The following is an 18,603-nucleotide window of genomic DNA, read 5'->3' on the forward strand; positions in this document are numbered from 1 at the left end:
TTTATAAGTTACTGCCTGCAATCAATACGACCTTCTGTTTAAGTTAATCAATGCCATCTTTAATTGATTAGCTTGAGTTGAAAACCTGCCAAAGTGCTGAACTGCTGGGCAGGGGGATAGGGAACATACTTATTACTGTTCTTCTCCATGCATTGTAACATTATTTCAGTATTTATTCATGGACAAGGAAATATGAAGCAAAATAAACCTTTATTGCATGTTTCCTCACTGAATATTCACTGAATTTCTAAAGTAAAAGACAGACAAGCTGGCAAGAGATGTCGTAAATATCTAGTGTAACACTTGTAAGGATTATTCTTCTTAGGGGAAGTAAAATAAACTATTTAAATTGGTAAACAGGGAGGGAGCCCAGTTCTGTCTAAAACGTATAAAAATTAGAGGACTTATTTTCAGAGATACACTTTCTGCAACGGTAATGAAATTCAAGGTGGTGCACACAGATTAATGTTGTTATTTATTATTATGTATATAATTTCAATGAAGTGCACAGCACTATACAGATGAATAATAAGTGCATGACCCTGACATTAATACAAGGCGTTACACACTGCAGTCAAAAAGCAGCTGAAGTTTAAGGCAGTAATCAGTAGGAAAATGAGGCATTATAAGTATGTGTTACTGCAAATAGGAACAATGTTTAACCAGCAAATATTTCAGGGAGACTGAACAAAAATAAAATAGAGTCAGGTGGACTAGCGAAATAGTATAGCAGAATTAGTATAGCAGCTTCACTAAATGTCACTGAGGGTAAGACTATAAACTTATAACACTTTCCCTCCTTCAACACCACCACTAGGTCTGAAAAAAAAAAATATATATATATATGTATATATATATTTATATTTAGTGTAAGAAAGACAAAAGAGAAGAACAATGCAGAAAACACACTGCGCTTCAGCATCTAAAATTGAACAGTGCATGTGCATACGTTCTCACCAATACATCAATTTGTTTGACAGACTCTGGAATGCAGAGAAGGATCAATAAGAAGACAGCAAACATTCCTCCCTAGTGGGTGACTACAACAGATTTGCTCCATTCTGTTGTCTTTTTCACACTTTCTTTGGAAGCTCAGATCACTACTCTGACCTAGAGGTCCTAGAATAACTAGGAGTCACACTCCCACAAGACATATGAAGTCTCTTGTGAAGTCACACTCTCACAAGACATGGTATTTCACAAACAATGGACCTAATTTACATCTGTTGACTCCTAAGCTGAATAAAAGACTTTTCCTGACAAATTAAATGGAAGTTATTTTTCAAAAAAAAACTCTAGCCTAAAGGAATAAAAGGCTAAGTGGCCTAAAAATCACAGAAAAGTTCATCTCCAAATAAAACCCCAGTCATTACAGCTACATAGAACCTATTTATATTTCTGTGGGTCTAGAATAGTCAGCTGTTTGTTTCCATAAATAGCCTAGCTAAGTAGCAGATGTTTCCTTGGGCAGTTATTCAATATATCTAGAAAAAAAAATTCTCTGTTTTCCAGGCATCTGACACCTTTGTTTCTAGCTCCTGACTTCTTTTCCCTGCTGAAATGTTCAACCTTTCTAGCAGGTCTGCACAACAGGTGGGTCGTGGGTCTCTTGCCACTTGAAAAAAAAAACATTTGTTTGGCCCATCAGCTGCTGAGAAGCATCATGTACTGCTTGATTTGCCCAGCTGCCAAGAGGCAGCAACAAGATGTCCATCAGAAAATGCAGATCTCCTAGCTTGTCATTGATGCCTCAGAATGTATACATCTCATAGTCAGCCACCTGGCCTACCAGAAAACACATAGATTCTGATCTACACACATGGCCTGGCAGGTCAGAGATGTGGCCTGATAAGAAAGATTTGGGATATTCAGAAGTAATATTTGGCAGAGGAGAAGGTTGATACAGAGGTGAAAGGAAGATGGGAAAGTATCAACACTAGGGAAGCTGAAACAGTGTTGAAATAGTTCTGCAGAGAAGACGGAAAGTCACTTGAGAAAGTGAAAATATATTCTCATTCTGAAAATGACCTGACAAAGCCATTTGAAAATCCTGACTCTATAGTAACCCCAAGAACCTTTTTGCTAGAAGTCCCGTGCAATAATAAATGAGTAACAAGTCCATAGTACATACTAAGTGGCAATAAAAATGGGATAAGTGATGAAAAAGTGTCAATTAAATCAAAATGCAAAATTTACAAATTGATATATATGTGTATTTAACATTTTTAAGCTGTTATAATGAGAAAAAAAGCAACAGAAAACTTGCAAAAATGTATAAAGAATTAGGTGCTTTCTTTGCTTGGGTTTAATTAATTAATACTGTGAAGAATATATAGTCATTCATTACTTATTCTTGGTTTACATTGGTTTACATAGCATTACGCAGTTGGATGACCTCGTCTTTGAGGAGCTACAGGAGAAAACAGAACTGCTTTTGACTAAGAGGAAGGGAGACACAGACAGGAACAGGCAGAAATCCAAAGACAGAGACAGATGCCCTAGGAAAAAGATGCAGTTATTGAAGGGATTCTGTAGAAGAATAATGGGTAAACGAAATGGACTTGATACTGGTCATCACAGCCAATATCAGGGGCAAAACATTTTATTTAAATGTGCTGCAAACAGAACTGATGTCCCTAGAAAAGAAATATATGTTCTGTCATTTGAGGATATTGAAAGCTATTTTTAAAAAGTCATTAGCTGATTTGAGAGTAGTCTTGCACCAGAAAATGTATCCTAACTATGATTAGCAGCCAACAGTAATCTCTAAGTTTACAAACATAAACTCATGTAAAACTTAAGATTCAGAGAAATTAGGACAGGAAATCTGATGCAGTTGGAATTGGGAATAAAGACAGAAAATGTGACTGGCGGAGTGACTGAGACTGGTTAAACACTACAGAACTATAAAACTACAGAAACCAAAAACTGGGAGATGCTGTGAAAAGGAGCTACTAATAGAAATAGTTGGCTGACAGTAACTGAGACTGAAGCTGTGGGATGGAGTGATTTAGTCTGACTAGACAACAAGACCCAGTGGAAAGAAACATGGGGGACAGAACACAGACAGGGCAAGAAAGTCAGATAAAGACATTTGAACTCTCTTAGAGGGAGAAATCTTGACAAGTAATTGGATATGCTGCATGCAAACAAGAATATTATGAATCAATATCTGGATATGTCTGGATCTTGATTAACAAGGATATTAGGTATAAGAACTTAAAATTAGAGGCTGGAATTATGACTGGATATAAATACAAACTTGTATTGAAAGGTGACACAAGAAAGAGTCAAGAAAGAGATTATAAAATCTGGAAATGGATATTAGGACTGATACAAAGACCAGAGATGAGGAAGAAACAAGAATAAGAAAGCTTGGTGGCGACACTGTTAAAAGTGATGCAGCTTGCAAGAAAAATGAAAGGAAAACTCTGTGCCTAAGAGCATTAAATGTATCCCGAGACTGTCTTTATGTCAACAAGTATCTGTAAAACCCCCATGGCAAAACAGTCGTTCCTTAGGCTATGCTGCTTATAATAATGGACTATTACAGTTTATCAGTTACATTGTTAGCTTTGTCACTGTGAATCTAAAGATTTAGATCTGCAAGATGATGTCTTCTCACAGTGAAACTTTTGACTTTGTAGTTTACTTGTTAAAAAGAAAGCCCAAGGAAATGGTTACCTAGGACAGTATTCAAATGGTGAAGTCAAACACTCAACTGTAGGGAAATGCCAAAATTAATGTTTAACCTACAAAAGAAACCAAGATAATCATTCACACCTCTTCTATAAAGCATGACATCTAATGATGGAAGTTTTATATACCAGGTGCTATATAAAGCATGAGAACACACACCGAGCACTGAAGATAAAGAAAATATTGGATAGATATCCATTTATTCAACCACATCCTTGTACCCTGCACTGAATGAGACAGGGTACTGTGAAAAATACAGTATCTAATCATATAATTAAAGATTATATCATGATGCATACACAAAGGCAGTTGAACAAAGGTGCGGAAGACAACCTTAATTCTACCATTTCCTAATTTTGGAATGCTTGACTTTACAACTTTGATAATGGCCTTTTCCAATAAAGTTTTTGATCTCATAAGAAATATCATCACACATTTCCACATGCTTTTGTCCAAGATTTACACATCAGAATAGGAATTGTGCACACAAGCTTCACAGAACCATCAAAAGCTCTTTTTAAACATGGAAGTCATTCAGATAGCTATCTTTCAAAACACAAATGTAGCAAGAAAGAATCAAAGTCTACTGTTTTCTGAGATTATTACACTGACTTTGGTTGTTCAAAAATACATTTAACAAGATTCAAACCAATGCAGAAAACAATTTAGGTTAGTTTTTCAGGCAAATGAAGCTCTATCTAAGCAATATTTTATTAGCGTGGAGGGCAGCTGTAGGGCAGCTTTGCTCTAGTACTTAGGCAGCAAAATGCACACATGGTTCTTGGTATGGGCAAAGTTAAATCATAATTTTTCTCACTCTTTCTCAGTAGCCTTCAAAGGTCTTAGGAGTAACTCATACAGGACTATGCAGTAAGTATGTTGAGTTGTAGTTGCTTTATTTCTCTATCCCTGGATCTGCTCAACATCTCCATTTCCTGCCTTGTCCTTTTGGGGAGCAAAAAAACATAGATGGCCCTGGAAGCTTTAATATTCATGGTAGCTGAACGGCTCTTTTTCTTATATCAGGAAAGCACAGGCTGAAGCCACTTAGCGTTACACTTAACTGCGCTGTTAATATGAGCCTACAGAAGAGGTGGAGAACTATTGAAAAGAGATGAGAAGAAACAGTCAGTGGGAAAAGGCTTAGAAAGCATAAGTTTATTTTTCTAAGGGACAGGGAGAGTAAGAGACATTTGCAGGAAGGCTAGAAGGAAAATAGTATTTGCAGCAGATTAGGAATTGAGATATGAAATTTTGATTGATGGACAAAAGCAACAAAATTTGCACTAGAGGAGAATGCATAATAAGGGAGAGAGTAGAGTAGGACAGAAAAATTTTGAGGACAGGCAAAGTACAAAGGGTCACAAACAGACATTTTGGCCAAAACCAAAAAAAACCAAACAGGTCTGGGAATTCGTGGGAACTGAACAGGGTGAAAAGAATGTTAGCAGAAAATGGTGGAGCCGGCTACAGAAGAAGCTGGAATGATGGCTTCCATGATGTAGAAGCTGGAAATTAATTGGTAGAAAGTAGAAAAGATATAGGCTAAAGCAATTGCTAGAAAATGTCAAGGAAATGGAGAACATAAACAAAATAGCAGCCTGATAGGCAGAAAATTTGGTTAAACTCCTGTTCCTGTCAGGATAGATTTCAGAGGAAAGCACAAAACAATTTGGAAGCAATTTGAGAAAAGGAAGATATGACAGGAACATCATTTTGAAAAGAATGGTCAAGGGGGAAGACAGTGCAGAAGCAGAATTTTTTTAGATGAATTTAGATAATGAGTAAAGGGAGTGGTCATTAAATGCAACAAAGATGAATGTACAGGACTTGGGAGGGAAACTACTGGGAGACAGAAAACTGGGAATGGGGGATTTACAGAGGAAATTAATAATGTAGGCTGACAAATACATGGTAAGTAAATAGATAGGGAAGAAAAAATCAGTGGAAATAAGGAAGTAAGAACGGCAGTAAATGTCATTGTTCTAGTGCTTAGTAAGAGGTCTGGTAACACAACAGTATATAAAAGTCAAACATTATCTTTGTATGGTACCTTTTTGTGTGGGATGAGGGGGTCTTGGGAAACCGGATTGGGAGCTAGGCATAGGCATCTAGTGAACCTACAATATGTATGGAGAAGAGGATAATCTGCTTTATTATTATTTTAAACAGAAACAAGAAAGAAAACATTTAAAACCAGTGTCTACACCAGTTCCTAATAACTTAGTATTTCTTTGTATCAGTTAAAGATATATATTTGAGACTCATAATTTGGTTATTATGACTATTTGTTAGCACTTCATGGATATTCCAGTAAACTATTCTCTACCCAGTATTTTAAAAAAAACAAACTCAACCCTAAAATATCCTTTATTGCTTCTTTCTGTAGTCTTTTATCTCTCCCATTTTACAAAAGACTTTACATGAACTAAAAGTGAATCTGAATGAGTGCCACATGATGAAAACCAGAACAGAACACACCTCACTTATTGACAAATACAATTACATTTTATGCTTAAATTAGTTCTACTCCTTACTCACAGAAGTGATAATTAAAAATATCAACATTAAGTATGATTAAAAATATCAACATTAAGTATAACTTAAAAATATCAATATTAAGTATAACTTCAGTTGACAAGTACGCTTTTCTTTATACTAAATAGCAGATAAAATCTTTATTTTTAATTATGATTTCCTTGCATCATATTTTATTAGATGATGAAATTACACTTGGTAATTCAATTATTTCACTTCCCCACAGAACGCTGCAGCTTTTCTACTTTCCTTTACTTAGTTATATAAATGCATAGCATGCTTAATACAGTAAGCTGAAATAAAATTAATGATAGTGGATAAAGAGACTATTACCCTATTACTATTATACTTTGATATTGAGATACCGATATATTTTGAGAGGAATAAGAAAGGCTTAAGTATTCCCCTAGTAAGTAAAGTGAAGCATGAAAGAGATACTATTATTCTCTTCATTATGTATATTCTATATTTGTATATCCTATAGAATGATTTTTCCATATTAGACTATACAAAATATCTCTTACAGATAAAATGTAAGGACGTCATTGGAATTTTGTGAAATTGGAAAGATACAATCTTTGTTGTCCCATGAAAATTAAAAAAAATGTTAGAAAAATCTCAGTTTCACCCACTGCAAAGCTTTTGTACAGTTTTGCAGCAAAATTCTCCACAGAGCCCACCTGTACTGAGCATGCTTTCTCCTAGTGCCACAGGAATGAAGCAGTACTTTCCCTACAACTCTCTCCTCATTCCTGCAAACAGTTGTCATGCTAAATATTGAGGTAAGAACAGAGGAATTGTCTTTGCTTTTCTCTCAGTTCTTCTCAGATGTAGAAGGAGAAACAGAACGTGTACTGAAAACAGTAGGGAACACGAGCTTCATGGGAAGGCAGGAGGAAGCAGAGAATACAGACAGAGATGTGGTACCGAACAGTAAAGATCAGTATCAGGGAATGTCAATGCAGCATGGACTCTCAAAACGTGTGGACAAGAGGAAGAAGAAACAGTAAGGGTCAGACAGAGACAGGGGGCTGGGGGTCACTGAGAAGAGAAAAAGCTTGTAATTATAGAAATATAATCAGGCTGGCATGAAACTGAGTTCAGAAGAAAAGGCTGGAAGAATGTGACATTAGGAAAAAAATCCCACAATGTAATATTGAAAAGAAAGAGTGACATTAGACATTGACAAAAGCTGGAACTGGAATGTTGGAGAAGAAAATAGGAGGAACTGGGGCACAGAGCTACAAGAGTAACAGGGACAGATGCTAAGAGGGACACAGAGAAAAGGGAGTTCATGGTGAAAGAGAACTCTCCTTCCATTATTGGAAGTGAACACAAAGAGTCCTGACAGTTAGCATTACTCACCTGCTATTCTTGAACTATTTCTTGAACTATTTGTGAAACCTGTCAGTCTATAATAGCTGATCCACAATGACGATCAGCTCCTACAGTTACATTTTGGTTCTAGGGGTAAATATTGTAGTAGAACTAAAAGTTCTGAAATGTTGTGTGACAGCTAAGTTGAAAATATTAAATGATAAGAAATTGCAACTCTATTTTTTGCCTTTTGTCCCTTTTCCTTCAAAAAAATTAATTATATGTTAAGACTGCAAAGTATAGGCAGGAAATGTCAGAATTAAGGTTGCCTTTGCAATGTGATCCAGTATCCTGATCGGAATACATTATGGTCCAGTCTTTTAATTAAATAATCATCTATGGGTAGTTGGTTTTTTTTTCCTTGCACCATCCTGGACAGATGAATCAAGGAAAGGTCATTAATGAGAAAGCTGCATTTAAGTCCTTGATTTCCTTTGTTGCAGATATGGAAATATATGAAATGAGCATAAGTAGGGAGATGATAGCTGGAAAATAATAGATAATAATGGTGAAAAAGCTGAAGTGCTGTTCCTATGTAGTTTTGGATAAGTTCTTTAGGATATATGCTTCCAAAATACTCAGTAATTGTGTGTTGTTCATTTTATAATTTTCAACCTTGGTATCCCAGTCCATAAATGAAATTAAACAGGAATAGTTATTTTAAATACACTGAATACATTTGCCAAAAATGCAAATTATCCTGCAAAAAACAGATCCTAGATACTCGAAAGTTAAGCAAACTGTCACCTCAATCTTTCTGTGATTCAATTTCCCAGCTTTCAAATAGGAATAATCCAAATTTCACTTCCTTGGGGGAATGCCCTGAAGATGAAGTAATCGATGTTTGCAAAGAGCTCACAGATACTGCAGTAACTAGTGCAACAGAATGGCCTCTGAAGAAATTAGAATTCCGTCTTTGCACCAAACAAAATAACAAACTGACTGGGTTGTAACAAAATGACATAATGACTGGATCCTTATTGAATTAATTACATCAAGTGGTGCTTTAAATAAGGCATACATTTTATGGGAAGGAAAGCAGGACTCTGGAAAACAAACCTCATAACATGTACCCACTTCTCAGGCAACATTTAATCTGGCATACTCCAACTTCTGTGTTATTGACTTTGCAGAAATAACTTGCTTTAAATCTAAATGGCTTTGTTTAGATAAATGCGTTTGTCTTACATGAGAACTTATTGCCTCCTCTGTATTTGTTTATATGCTCAACACATTAAAGGCTTGTTGACTTTTTATTCTGTTGTTACAGTCTCCTTGTGGCACGCCAGTAACAACTCTTCAGGAGTTAGCAAAAGTGATTAAATAACACACAGAAGATGTCAAATGATACCGTTAAGATGATTGACTTCAAAATGCAGAATAAAGGCAATTGAGAGTGATTACTGGAGCTAATCATTTTAGGCTTGCCTCTGAAAAATGCACCTTCATTTACAATTGAAAACATATGCTATTTTTACTGTTTAGTATTCATGTAGGTAGTTTCAGCCTGTTGACTAGAGAAGACATTATAACGTAAATTCCATCTTAAAAATTTAGTCTTTACTAGTGTCTTGGTGTTTGCAATATATATATATACACACACACATTCAGATTCACAGGGGGAGTAATATGGCTCTCTTTAGTATTTCTGGTATAAATTTACTCAGCAGATTTGTTTTATTAAAATGTAAATAATGGGATATGGTAAATGAAAAATCCAAGAAGGGAACATACAGATTATTTATCGTTAATGTTCAGAGTAGTTTATTGAAACATACCTTCCAGTAACTGCCATGGAATATTAGCTATGAAATTCTCATCATGCTTTGAATGTTACCCATTAGGTTTAGCCATTTGTATAGTTAAAAGGCTCAAAATATTTCACATGTACCTTTAAAAACATTGTTATCTCAAATCTAACTATACATATTCACAAAAACTACATTCAGCATGCCTGAGATTCAACCTAATATTGCTTCAAATTAATTATTATTCTTTAATTGCTCCTTATAAACAGAAATGACCTATTAATTTAAAGAAAATCTATCAGCACAGAATGTATTCTCTCTTATAACAAGCAAGATGAACTTGACCTTGTTTGAACTTGTTTTGATGTGGCCCAGATGGTAGGCTACATGCTTGAATAGCAGTCTAAAGCTGAGGAAAAACTCATATAGCAAGATCTAGATTTATAGCCTTTTGCAAATTCCTACCTTGTATTGTCCTTTCAGCATCTGTTCTGCCCCCGCTGCGGTCAGCTTCTATCTCTGGGGTCAGAGACTCTAGAAACATAGAAAGGTAAGACTGACACATATTTCATTTGATTCTTATAGCCCTTTTTACAACCTGTTACTCCAATGCTGACTTACAATATAATCAACCTTTGTCAATTTTTTTAATGTTGAACAATGACTGGAGGCCAGGACAATTTTTTGTTAGACTTCTGTTAGGAAGATTAATGAGCAATAGATTTTCCAAGCATGGGGGGGGGGGGGGGGAGAGAGAAAAAGAATAAAAAAAAAATTGACTTCTCAAGCTAATAACATAAAATTGTCCTAGCTTGGATATTCTCTTCAGTGAGTTTATTTGCACATACTATATAAAGTAACGAAACAATAAAGAGAGAAGCATCACTTGAATGAAGGAAAGAAAAGAGATTTTCTTTTTTTCCCTTCCAATGTTATACATTTTCAATATAAAAAGCTTCTTTTGGCACATAAATTGAAAATTAATGACACAGAGGAAAGAACTGGATTCTTACCATTTAGGACCCTGAGACTATCTGTTGAAGCTGCCTGTTTCAGTGTCTGTTCTGCTTGCTCCCGTCGTTTAGTTTCAAATTCAAGTGCTTCCTGCAGTTTCCTCTTTGCCTTCTTTTCCTTCTTTAGCCTTTTCTGAATTATTGCTAGGAAAAAAGAAAATTAGTGTATTCAAATTTGGATATGAAACTTGGCTACATGATTACCTATTAAGAGTCCTGAGATATGATACAACTGCAACAGTTCATATAAATTGATTAATTATACAATACAAATTCAAATTACTTCAAATTTGCCAGAATCACACTGGGATATTCTAAGAGCTACTGTTCTGTACCACAGTACTGAAAACTGTAGGTGGTATTCAGCTGTAGTATATATCTTTTTTTTCATAAACAATATAATATCTGCAAATAATAACAATAATATTATATATTGATAATCTGCAAACGTCCAAATCAGAAAATCTTGGAACTGGCAATGAAATGTACTTTTTGCATCATCTGATGTAAAAATGCCTCCATGTCTGGAGGTGGGTGTTCTTTTGGGGATTAAGTCTATCGTTATTTTATTGCCCATAGCACTCAGTTAATATACGCACAGTGATAGAGTTTTGCCTGCCTGTCTGCCTGCAGCTTCTCTCCCACAAGAGGGAGATCCGACTGTTTGGGTGCCAGGGCTGCAGGAGGAGCTAAGCCCCCACCCTGCCTTAGTCCTCATTTGGTATAGAAAAGCTCTGAACTTTTTAACTCCTCTCCAAGATACTGACTCCTGCAAGCCATCTGACACCTTCATGTCTGGTCTCTTCCCCATATTTATTTCTTATCCATAATTCCTTTTTCTCTTTCTCTGTCTCTTTCTTGCTCTTTCTCGATGCCTGTCCCATCAGCCAACTAATCTTGAAGAACTCATAGCAAATCCTTTATGCTGCTGGAACACTCATTCAAATAAATATTATTTTCTTTGTCAAATGTGAGGGGAAATATTAGGAAATGAAAGTAGCATATTAAAATTAGGCATTAGAAGGCCCTAATCTAGAAAAATATTTTCCCTAAATTCAAATTTTACAAATAAAAGAACTGCAAGATGAGGATAAAACTTCATTGTGATTTTTTTTTTCTATGTTGCCAGTGACCTACAACTACTTGTACAATCTCTAACTGAAGGAACACATCACAGGTTACATTCCTGATGGAAAAGTACAATGTTAACTCTTTTTTCTACTCAATAAAAGCTAAAGTGAGCCTCTAAAAAAAAGTCATGTAAAGTTGTAGAGCATATCATCATCTCCCCCACTACACCCCAACCATTCTCGCATAGCACATTTAGGGTTTTCAGGGATGTGCGCATAAGAATTTTATTTCTCATAACATCTTCCTGGATAACTCTTTCCTTGACTGTTATTTTGAAACTAACTGAAAAATTACCTACTGAACTACTACCTGAAGAATTTTTGCACACACTAGAAGAATTATCCTTACCAAACCCAGATGCTAGGTGATATTAGGTTTTGACTGCCTAGATCTAGCACTGTATCTCACTCCAAAGTAACCTCTAGTACGTGGCTAGGGATGAATGCAGGAAATGGTAAAAATATACTCCCACCAGTTCATACTCCGCATTTCCAGTAATCTGCGATGGTGGTATCTTTCCTAAGATGCAAATAATGAAACTTTTTAAGGGAACCATCACTGTTATTACTCTTCAAGGTATATGCTAAGAATAACCACTTTTGTGTTATCTCGGATATTTTGTGTTGCTATGCAGAACTAACTGTTCAGACAAAATGAATATAAGCACATACCCTATAGTTAGAATAGCTACATAATTTACTTTCAAGACTTTGGAGTTTTGATTCTTTCTCATTTTGCATAGTATCGACTACTTTAGAGGCTAATTAGCTTATACCATCAAAGAACATCTAGTATCTATACATAGGCTAAACTAAATACATTTTGAATCATTGCACAGTTTTAATGTTTTCATTATAAGTACTTTGAAAGTGATTGCAATAAATGAGAAGGAAACATATGTTGCTTTCTGAATTAAAATGTCATCATGGCTGACACACTGTAGATGTGACTACAGCAGTCAGAGACAGAATTAGCAAGCCCTTACTGTGTAGCTTCTCACAGAAGAGATATTATCCTACTTTCACCAGTTGATGAGACACATCCTACAGCCACAGGAACCACCAGTTGGAATATTTACAAAGGAAGGAAACCTTACAGTAAATAAGCAGCTCTGTAGAACATGCAGTAGCAGTAGTGAATTTCATATTCCAAAAAAATGGCAAAAAATATTCAGAGGTATCTACTAAAGAAAATATATTTGACTTGTGTTAACATGACGAGCAAAAGTACTACCTAATGGTGAAAATCCCATCCACCTGTGGGTTTTGGCCTGTATGTGACACAGTGACCCGTGTTTCTATGTTGTAGATGGAAGTGTATTTCAGCTTTTCCTTTGGTGTCTCTTAACAGGTATATGGTATGCTTCTCCCATCTTGCTCATACTTCCATTAAGACATGTGAAAACTCCTTAAGATATGACATTTTGTGTCAGGAAAACTAATAGTAGGTAAAGCCTCCTATGTATTTTTCTATTTTTAATTGAAGAAGAAAGTCTCACAATAATTAAAATCTGTCCTTATTTTTTCTCTTTCACTTGGATCTGTTAATTTTAAAGACTAATACATTACTTTTCTTTCTTTTTTTACAGAAGTATACACTAGCAGAGAGAGTCATCTTCATTGTATTTGCTTTGCAGCACACCACTATTAAGTGTTCAAATCCATTCCTCTTCGGCCTGACTCTTCTACCAGTGCAACACCATCATCAGAGGGATACATATAAAAAAAAGTAGGTAATGTATCACGCTGAAAATAACGCTGTCAATTATTTCAGTATCCTGAACGAAGTGAGGGACTATCCCATGCTCTTCCCTCTGGAGCTAAAGGGAAAAGAAAGAAGTCTTCACAGTGTAACTGACCCTGTCTACCTGTCTGAGAACAGAATATATGAACAGAATATATAGAATCTTCATTGACCAGAAAGGGAACTTATATTAGTTTAAATGAGGTGCTTAACTTCTAGATGGCAAAACTCAAATGAGGTCAGATGGGTGCCCCACCCCAGCCTTTTAGGTTGTGCATGTGATTCCCTAAAGGTAGGTATATTTGAGTGGTTGTGAAACACAGAGGTAGAAGGATACGAAGAATAACTGAGCTCTTTAACAAAACTACTTTAAAAGTGTGAGTAGTGCAATTGCACTGACCAAAATAGTCCAGCTGTGGACAAAGGGACGATTCATTGCACAGTAATGATAATTGCTTATAGTAATAGTCTTTAAAAATATATTCTTAAAAGTTAAAAAAGGAAAACGAAAGCTATGACAGTCTCTAATAGATTAGGGCTTCAAACAGGATTGTATTATGTAATTACTGGTAGAATGTTAGGTATAGTGGTTGTGAATCGAAGTGTTCTTGAGATTCCCGATTTAGCTGCTTCCCAGAGAATTAAACTGGACAAGAAGAGAGTTATAACTCTCACCCTGAAAAAATGTATCTGCCTTGTCATGGTCTGTGTTAAACAGTAAGTGAGCCCCAGAGGTTAACCATCCCTTGCAAAGTAATTAGACACTATTAAAGGACAAGACATACATATACAGAAAAATTGAGCCATAAAGCAAGATGGGAACATGCTCATAAAGTAAACAGTTAATGCATATCACTGTAAACTACCTTACCTTTACTATCAATATTTTAGAACTGTGTACTGAGGCAATATAATGAAATTATTTTATATTTATTAACATGTACATGCTTTACAATAGGCTAATGTTAATGTTTGAAATGCTACTAATGTTATTGTCTTATCAAGAAAAACCTTAGCTGCTCCTTCTACCATGTGTTTGTATCTACTAATGCACTACTACTGCCTTTATATTTATTACATACTCTTTTCCTAAATACCCAGTATATGACCCTAGCATCTAAGAATAGAGACAAGAGTTCCTAAAACATTCAAGATCCCTACAAATGATACAAGTTGGTTTTGTATTAAGCAGCTATCCCTCCTCTTGATGATCACAATCTGTGGAAGTCTGTAATAGCACCTATGATATTTATACTTGTATTGTACATCAGTGATGTAACAAGTAAAAGAAAAATGTGGAGAAAAAGGAGGGTCCTTGTCCTAAGTCTCATGAAGATCCTATGCAGACTCAGGCGGGCTGTAAAACTTCTTGTAGTGCAGTCAGCCTGGACATGAGGTAGGACGTTTGAAGTTTTGATCAAACATAGGTGCTTGACAAAAAATTAGGTTTCCTAGGAAAATAAATTACAAGAGATTTATTTCTGCTTAGTTAAGATACCTCTGTTCTTCTGCTCCACAGCCAACTGTTTTTCAAGTGTTTCCCTCAGTTCTCGTTCCCTGAAGAGCTCCATCTTCAGTTCTGTCTTTTCCAGTTGGACCTGTTTCTCTTGAGCTCTGGCATTGTCTATAGCAACCTTTAGTAGACCCTGTTCAAAGATAAATCGGATAACGTATGACGAATGTTAGAACAGTTGACATAACTTCTGATATTGTTCCTTGATTAATCATGTGATATTTTACAATCCTCCCAATTATCACCCGTATAAAGCTGGAAGTCAAGTTCTCCCAGAAAACACAAATTCACCTTTGACTCTGCATATAACTAACATAAAGAAGTTGTAGGAATAGGTCTATTCTTTGTAAGAACAAGCCAACGGCAGGCACTTGCTTGTGACTAAAACAAAAAAAGTTGAAACACCCATAAAGAATTGGCACAGTCACAATCACATCATCCATAGAATGGCAAATTCAATCTCTAGCACAACTCAAGCCAATGGGAATTACCAAAGGGAGAAAGGCTCTTTTAAAAGCTTGCCATTTTGTTCCCTATTGTTGTTAATTCCTATTGTTTTAAAATATTTTCATATTCCATATAGTTTCCAAGGAAGATACAGTTATTGGGATGCTAAGCAGAGGACAGTCACAAAGCAGGAAGATATCTCTGTTTTAAAAAGCCCATTCCCTGACCTTGTATAAGGTGTTATCTCACAGCAGAGAACAAAATGTAATCATCTCTCAGTTTCTGACCTAAGGTGGCTGAAATAAACCTTACCTTTTTCTTCTTATTTCATTCAGCCTATTCTAAACTTTCTTGAGAATTTCACCTTCACAATTCCTTCTTTTTAGTGAAGAAAACAGGAAGATCCCAGAATCGGTAATAACTAGACAGTTAGGACACTGAGATAGGGTATGAATTACAGAAGGAGAATCAGAATTTAAATAAATGAACATGGAAAGAGGAAAGATTTCCTTTTCCATTTTCCAGAAACCTGGCCATCAGGCTTTTAGGTCTACATCTGAATCTCCCCTCTTGAAGCTATCATAATAGACTAGATAATTAAGCACGGATATGCATATATGAACCTCCATGGATATGAACCTAACTCTGCTTTATCCTAGGCAAGTCTCCTGACAACTTAACTGTAGAGATAATTTGACCCAACAGAGATTTAATTACTGATATAAAGCAAAACAATGGGAGAGACAAAACAACATGAGAGATTGAAGAGTACTTCCCAATAGCTTTGCTAGGGAAGCATTCAGCTAACAGAAAAAAAGGTTCACACTTAAGACCTGGTTTCAGAACAACCATACTACAGGCACAAAATCATCACCCCGAGCTCCCAAGTAAGCTTCCTCACTCCTCAAGCACACTTTCTAAACTGGATTCTGTTTTGCATGTGTTTTCACTAGAATTCTATCAAATATCTCCAAAAAGGAACTGAAAAAGAAGCTAGAAGATGATACTTAAGAAATGGAGGAAGTATTCTTCATGAGTATTAGTCTGCACATTTATCCCATTAGTCTTCCCAATGTCAATGCCTATTTTGAAATTTGTGTCCCTCAAACTCCTCTTTTAAATCTGTTTTCAGAGCCTGTTATTTTCAGTACTCCACATCCTCATTCTTACCTAAATTGCTGTGTCAAGTTTACCCCATTCAGAGCTTAGTGCTTTGCAGCTCTATTACACTTCAGTCTAATAATAAAGTCCATGGGAGCTGAAAGAACTCAACAACTTTTGACTGCAAGGACCAGATGGTCACCAAAAATGATATACACTACATAAGAATAGAACCACATTTGAAAATATCTTACAACGGTGACACCACAAATATGCTTACAAATATGTTCGAAGTTTTAGAACCAAATGCCATTCTAAAACAGCTAAAACACAAAGGTATTTTCTGCTGACTGTCAAACATGGATGACTACTAAAGAAACCCATAAAAAAGGCTAAATGTAAAGCTCCACAGGCATATGCAAAGAAAAATACAGTATGAAATATTTGTAAAGCTTTTCCAATCTATTTTATAAAAAGTTAATATCTACCTGAATTCTGTTGCCTTCCCCTGATTCATACTCCTATATTTACAATCATCACAAACTATGTTTTCTATATGGGAAGCCTTTAAACTAGTAAGAATTTCAAGAAGTAGGAGCTGTTTATCAATACCTGCTTCTTGCTTATGCTTAAACTCTAGAATATTTTAGTGCCCTCCAATTCATCACTTACTGGAATATGTGATTCATCCAAATCATTAATAAACCAGATCAAGTGAAATGACATGAAAAGTATTTGTTGATGACAAGTGTATTGCCAAGTAAGTTTAAAGCTGCAAACACCCTCCTCCCAAATTCTTACAATCCATCTTGTTTAACGATAAAATTGAGCTGCTAAAGCAACTGCCATCTTTATTCAATTCAGCTACATCCATGTACATGTTTCTTCTTCATCAGGAACAAACAATTAGTAACAAATGAAAGAGATCATTACATCAAGTGCCCTTTTAGATCACCCCAATTAAAACTTTAGTTTAGCTGTATTTTAATTCTAAGATACCAAATTCTAATTTTCTGCTCTGATTGCTCTTGTTGACTTATCTTTGAAAGATGTACTCTCAGTGCAAAGCCTAGAGATTATTTAGCAAGATGCCAATGTTGGCACCACTTAATGTGTTGATTGGTTGTATTATCAGTAGCAGTTTTAAATAAATTACTATTAAACTATTATTGTCCTTGGCTCACAAAACACAATATTTTGGTGTTCTTTAAATATGAAACAATCATTATGAATAAACATGGAGAATAATGCTAGAGTGTAACACTGATGTGTGTAATTTTACATTAAGAATTGCTGCAAAGTACAAAGCTGCTAAAAGCATGCTACATTTTCTGTTGAATTTCTACACCACACTTCCTCCTCCAACCTTTCCTTTTTTATACTTGCTGCTAATGGTAATACATTACCTATTGCTGCTGATTATGTCTGAAAAATATTAGCTTTTTGGAGCCAAGACCCACTGGGGACTACTTATAAGCTATACAAAATTAAGTTTCATTTTTAGAAGTTAAATCAGTGCACATCAGTAGGCGTTCAACGTGAAAAAAAATCTGCACTAGAGCCAAACTGATGCATATGCAAAAGTGCTGTTGCTGCCAATGACAGCTCTAATGTAAAAATACTGGAAACATTCAATATCTCCCTGTATTCAATGCAGAAGGGGGTGAGAAAAACAAATAAAAAGTGCAGCATCTAAAAATCATCAGTGCCCCTTGGAACAGAAATAGCAGTTTCAGGGTTGTAGGAAATTCTATTAATTCTCCCAGTGGTTCAGCTGTAGAAGATTATACAAAATACAGTATGTCCAACTTGTATTTGCTATGGCTAATCCTCTAACCTGATATTAAATCAATATGCTGCCAATGACAATGGGAAATGCAGTGCAACACAGGACATTAACAAAAAGAAAATATTTCCCTTCAGGGAAGGGTCAGATGTTATGTAGGCTGGATAACGATAACTGTAGTGAACTTGCTCAGGTTCCAGATTGGGTTTTAATACAGCGTGGCTCTATCTGAAGTCAGGCTTTAAACACGGCATGGCATTCTTCCTCTGTGTTAATATAGGGGGTTTTTTTTAATTTCAACATATAACTAACTGTTAAAAAATTTACATGATTCCCCTGGAGATTTACAGATCATTCTAATTTGTTTTATTTTAAGGCACGTGTTTTAATATTTTCCACTCATAAATTCTTCAGAAATGTCCCAAATAAAAAGTTAAGTTGATATATACTTAATCTTTCTTCCCATTCTCCAATATATCCAAAACCATCATCACGTTAAGGCAGTCT

General features: G+C 35.5%; 1 protein-coding gene across 6 annotated transcripts in view; it reads right to left on the reverse strand.

Annotated features, from left to right (window-relative positions):
• Positions 1-18,603, reverse strand: part of DACH1 (dachshund family transcription factor 1) — a 365,247-nt gene that overhangs the window by 26,710 nt on the left and 319,934 nt on the right. For 4 of the 6 annotated variants that reach the window (XM_054066079.1, XM_054066075.1, XM_054066058.1 and 1 more), the window contains 3 exons: positions 14,748-14,895; positions 10,376-10,519; positions 9,828-9,896 (listed from right to left, as the gene is read on the reverse strand). In XM_054066079.1, coding sequence (XP_053922054.1) covers positions 9,828-9,896; positions 10,376-10,519; positions 14,748-14,895 — 361 coding nt within the window. Of the gene's footprint in view, positions 1-5,752; positions 5,820-9,827; positions 9,897-10,375; positions 10,520-14,747; positions 14,896-18,603 lie in introns of all 6 variants that reach the window. The other 2 variants (XM_054066085.1, XM_054066069.1) reach the window with 1 other exon arrangement.

The sequence above is a fragment of the Cuculus canorus genome, chromosome 1 (assembly GCF_017976375.1).
Source record: "Cuculus canorus isolate bCucCan1 chromosome 1, bCucCan1.pri, whole genome shotgun sequence".
Lineage (NCBI taxonomy): Eukaryota > Metazoa > Chordata > Aves > Cuculiformes > Cuculidae > Cuculus > Cuculus canorus.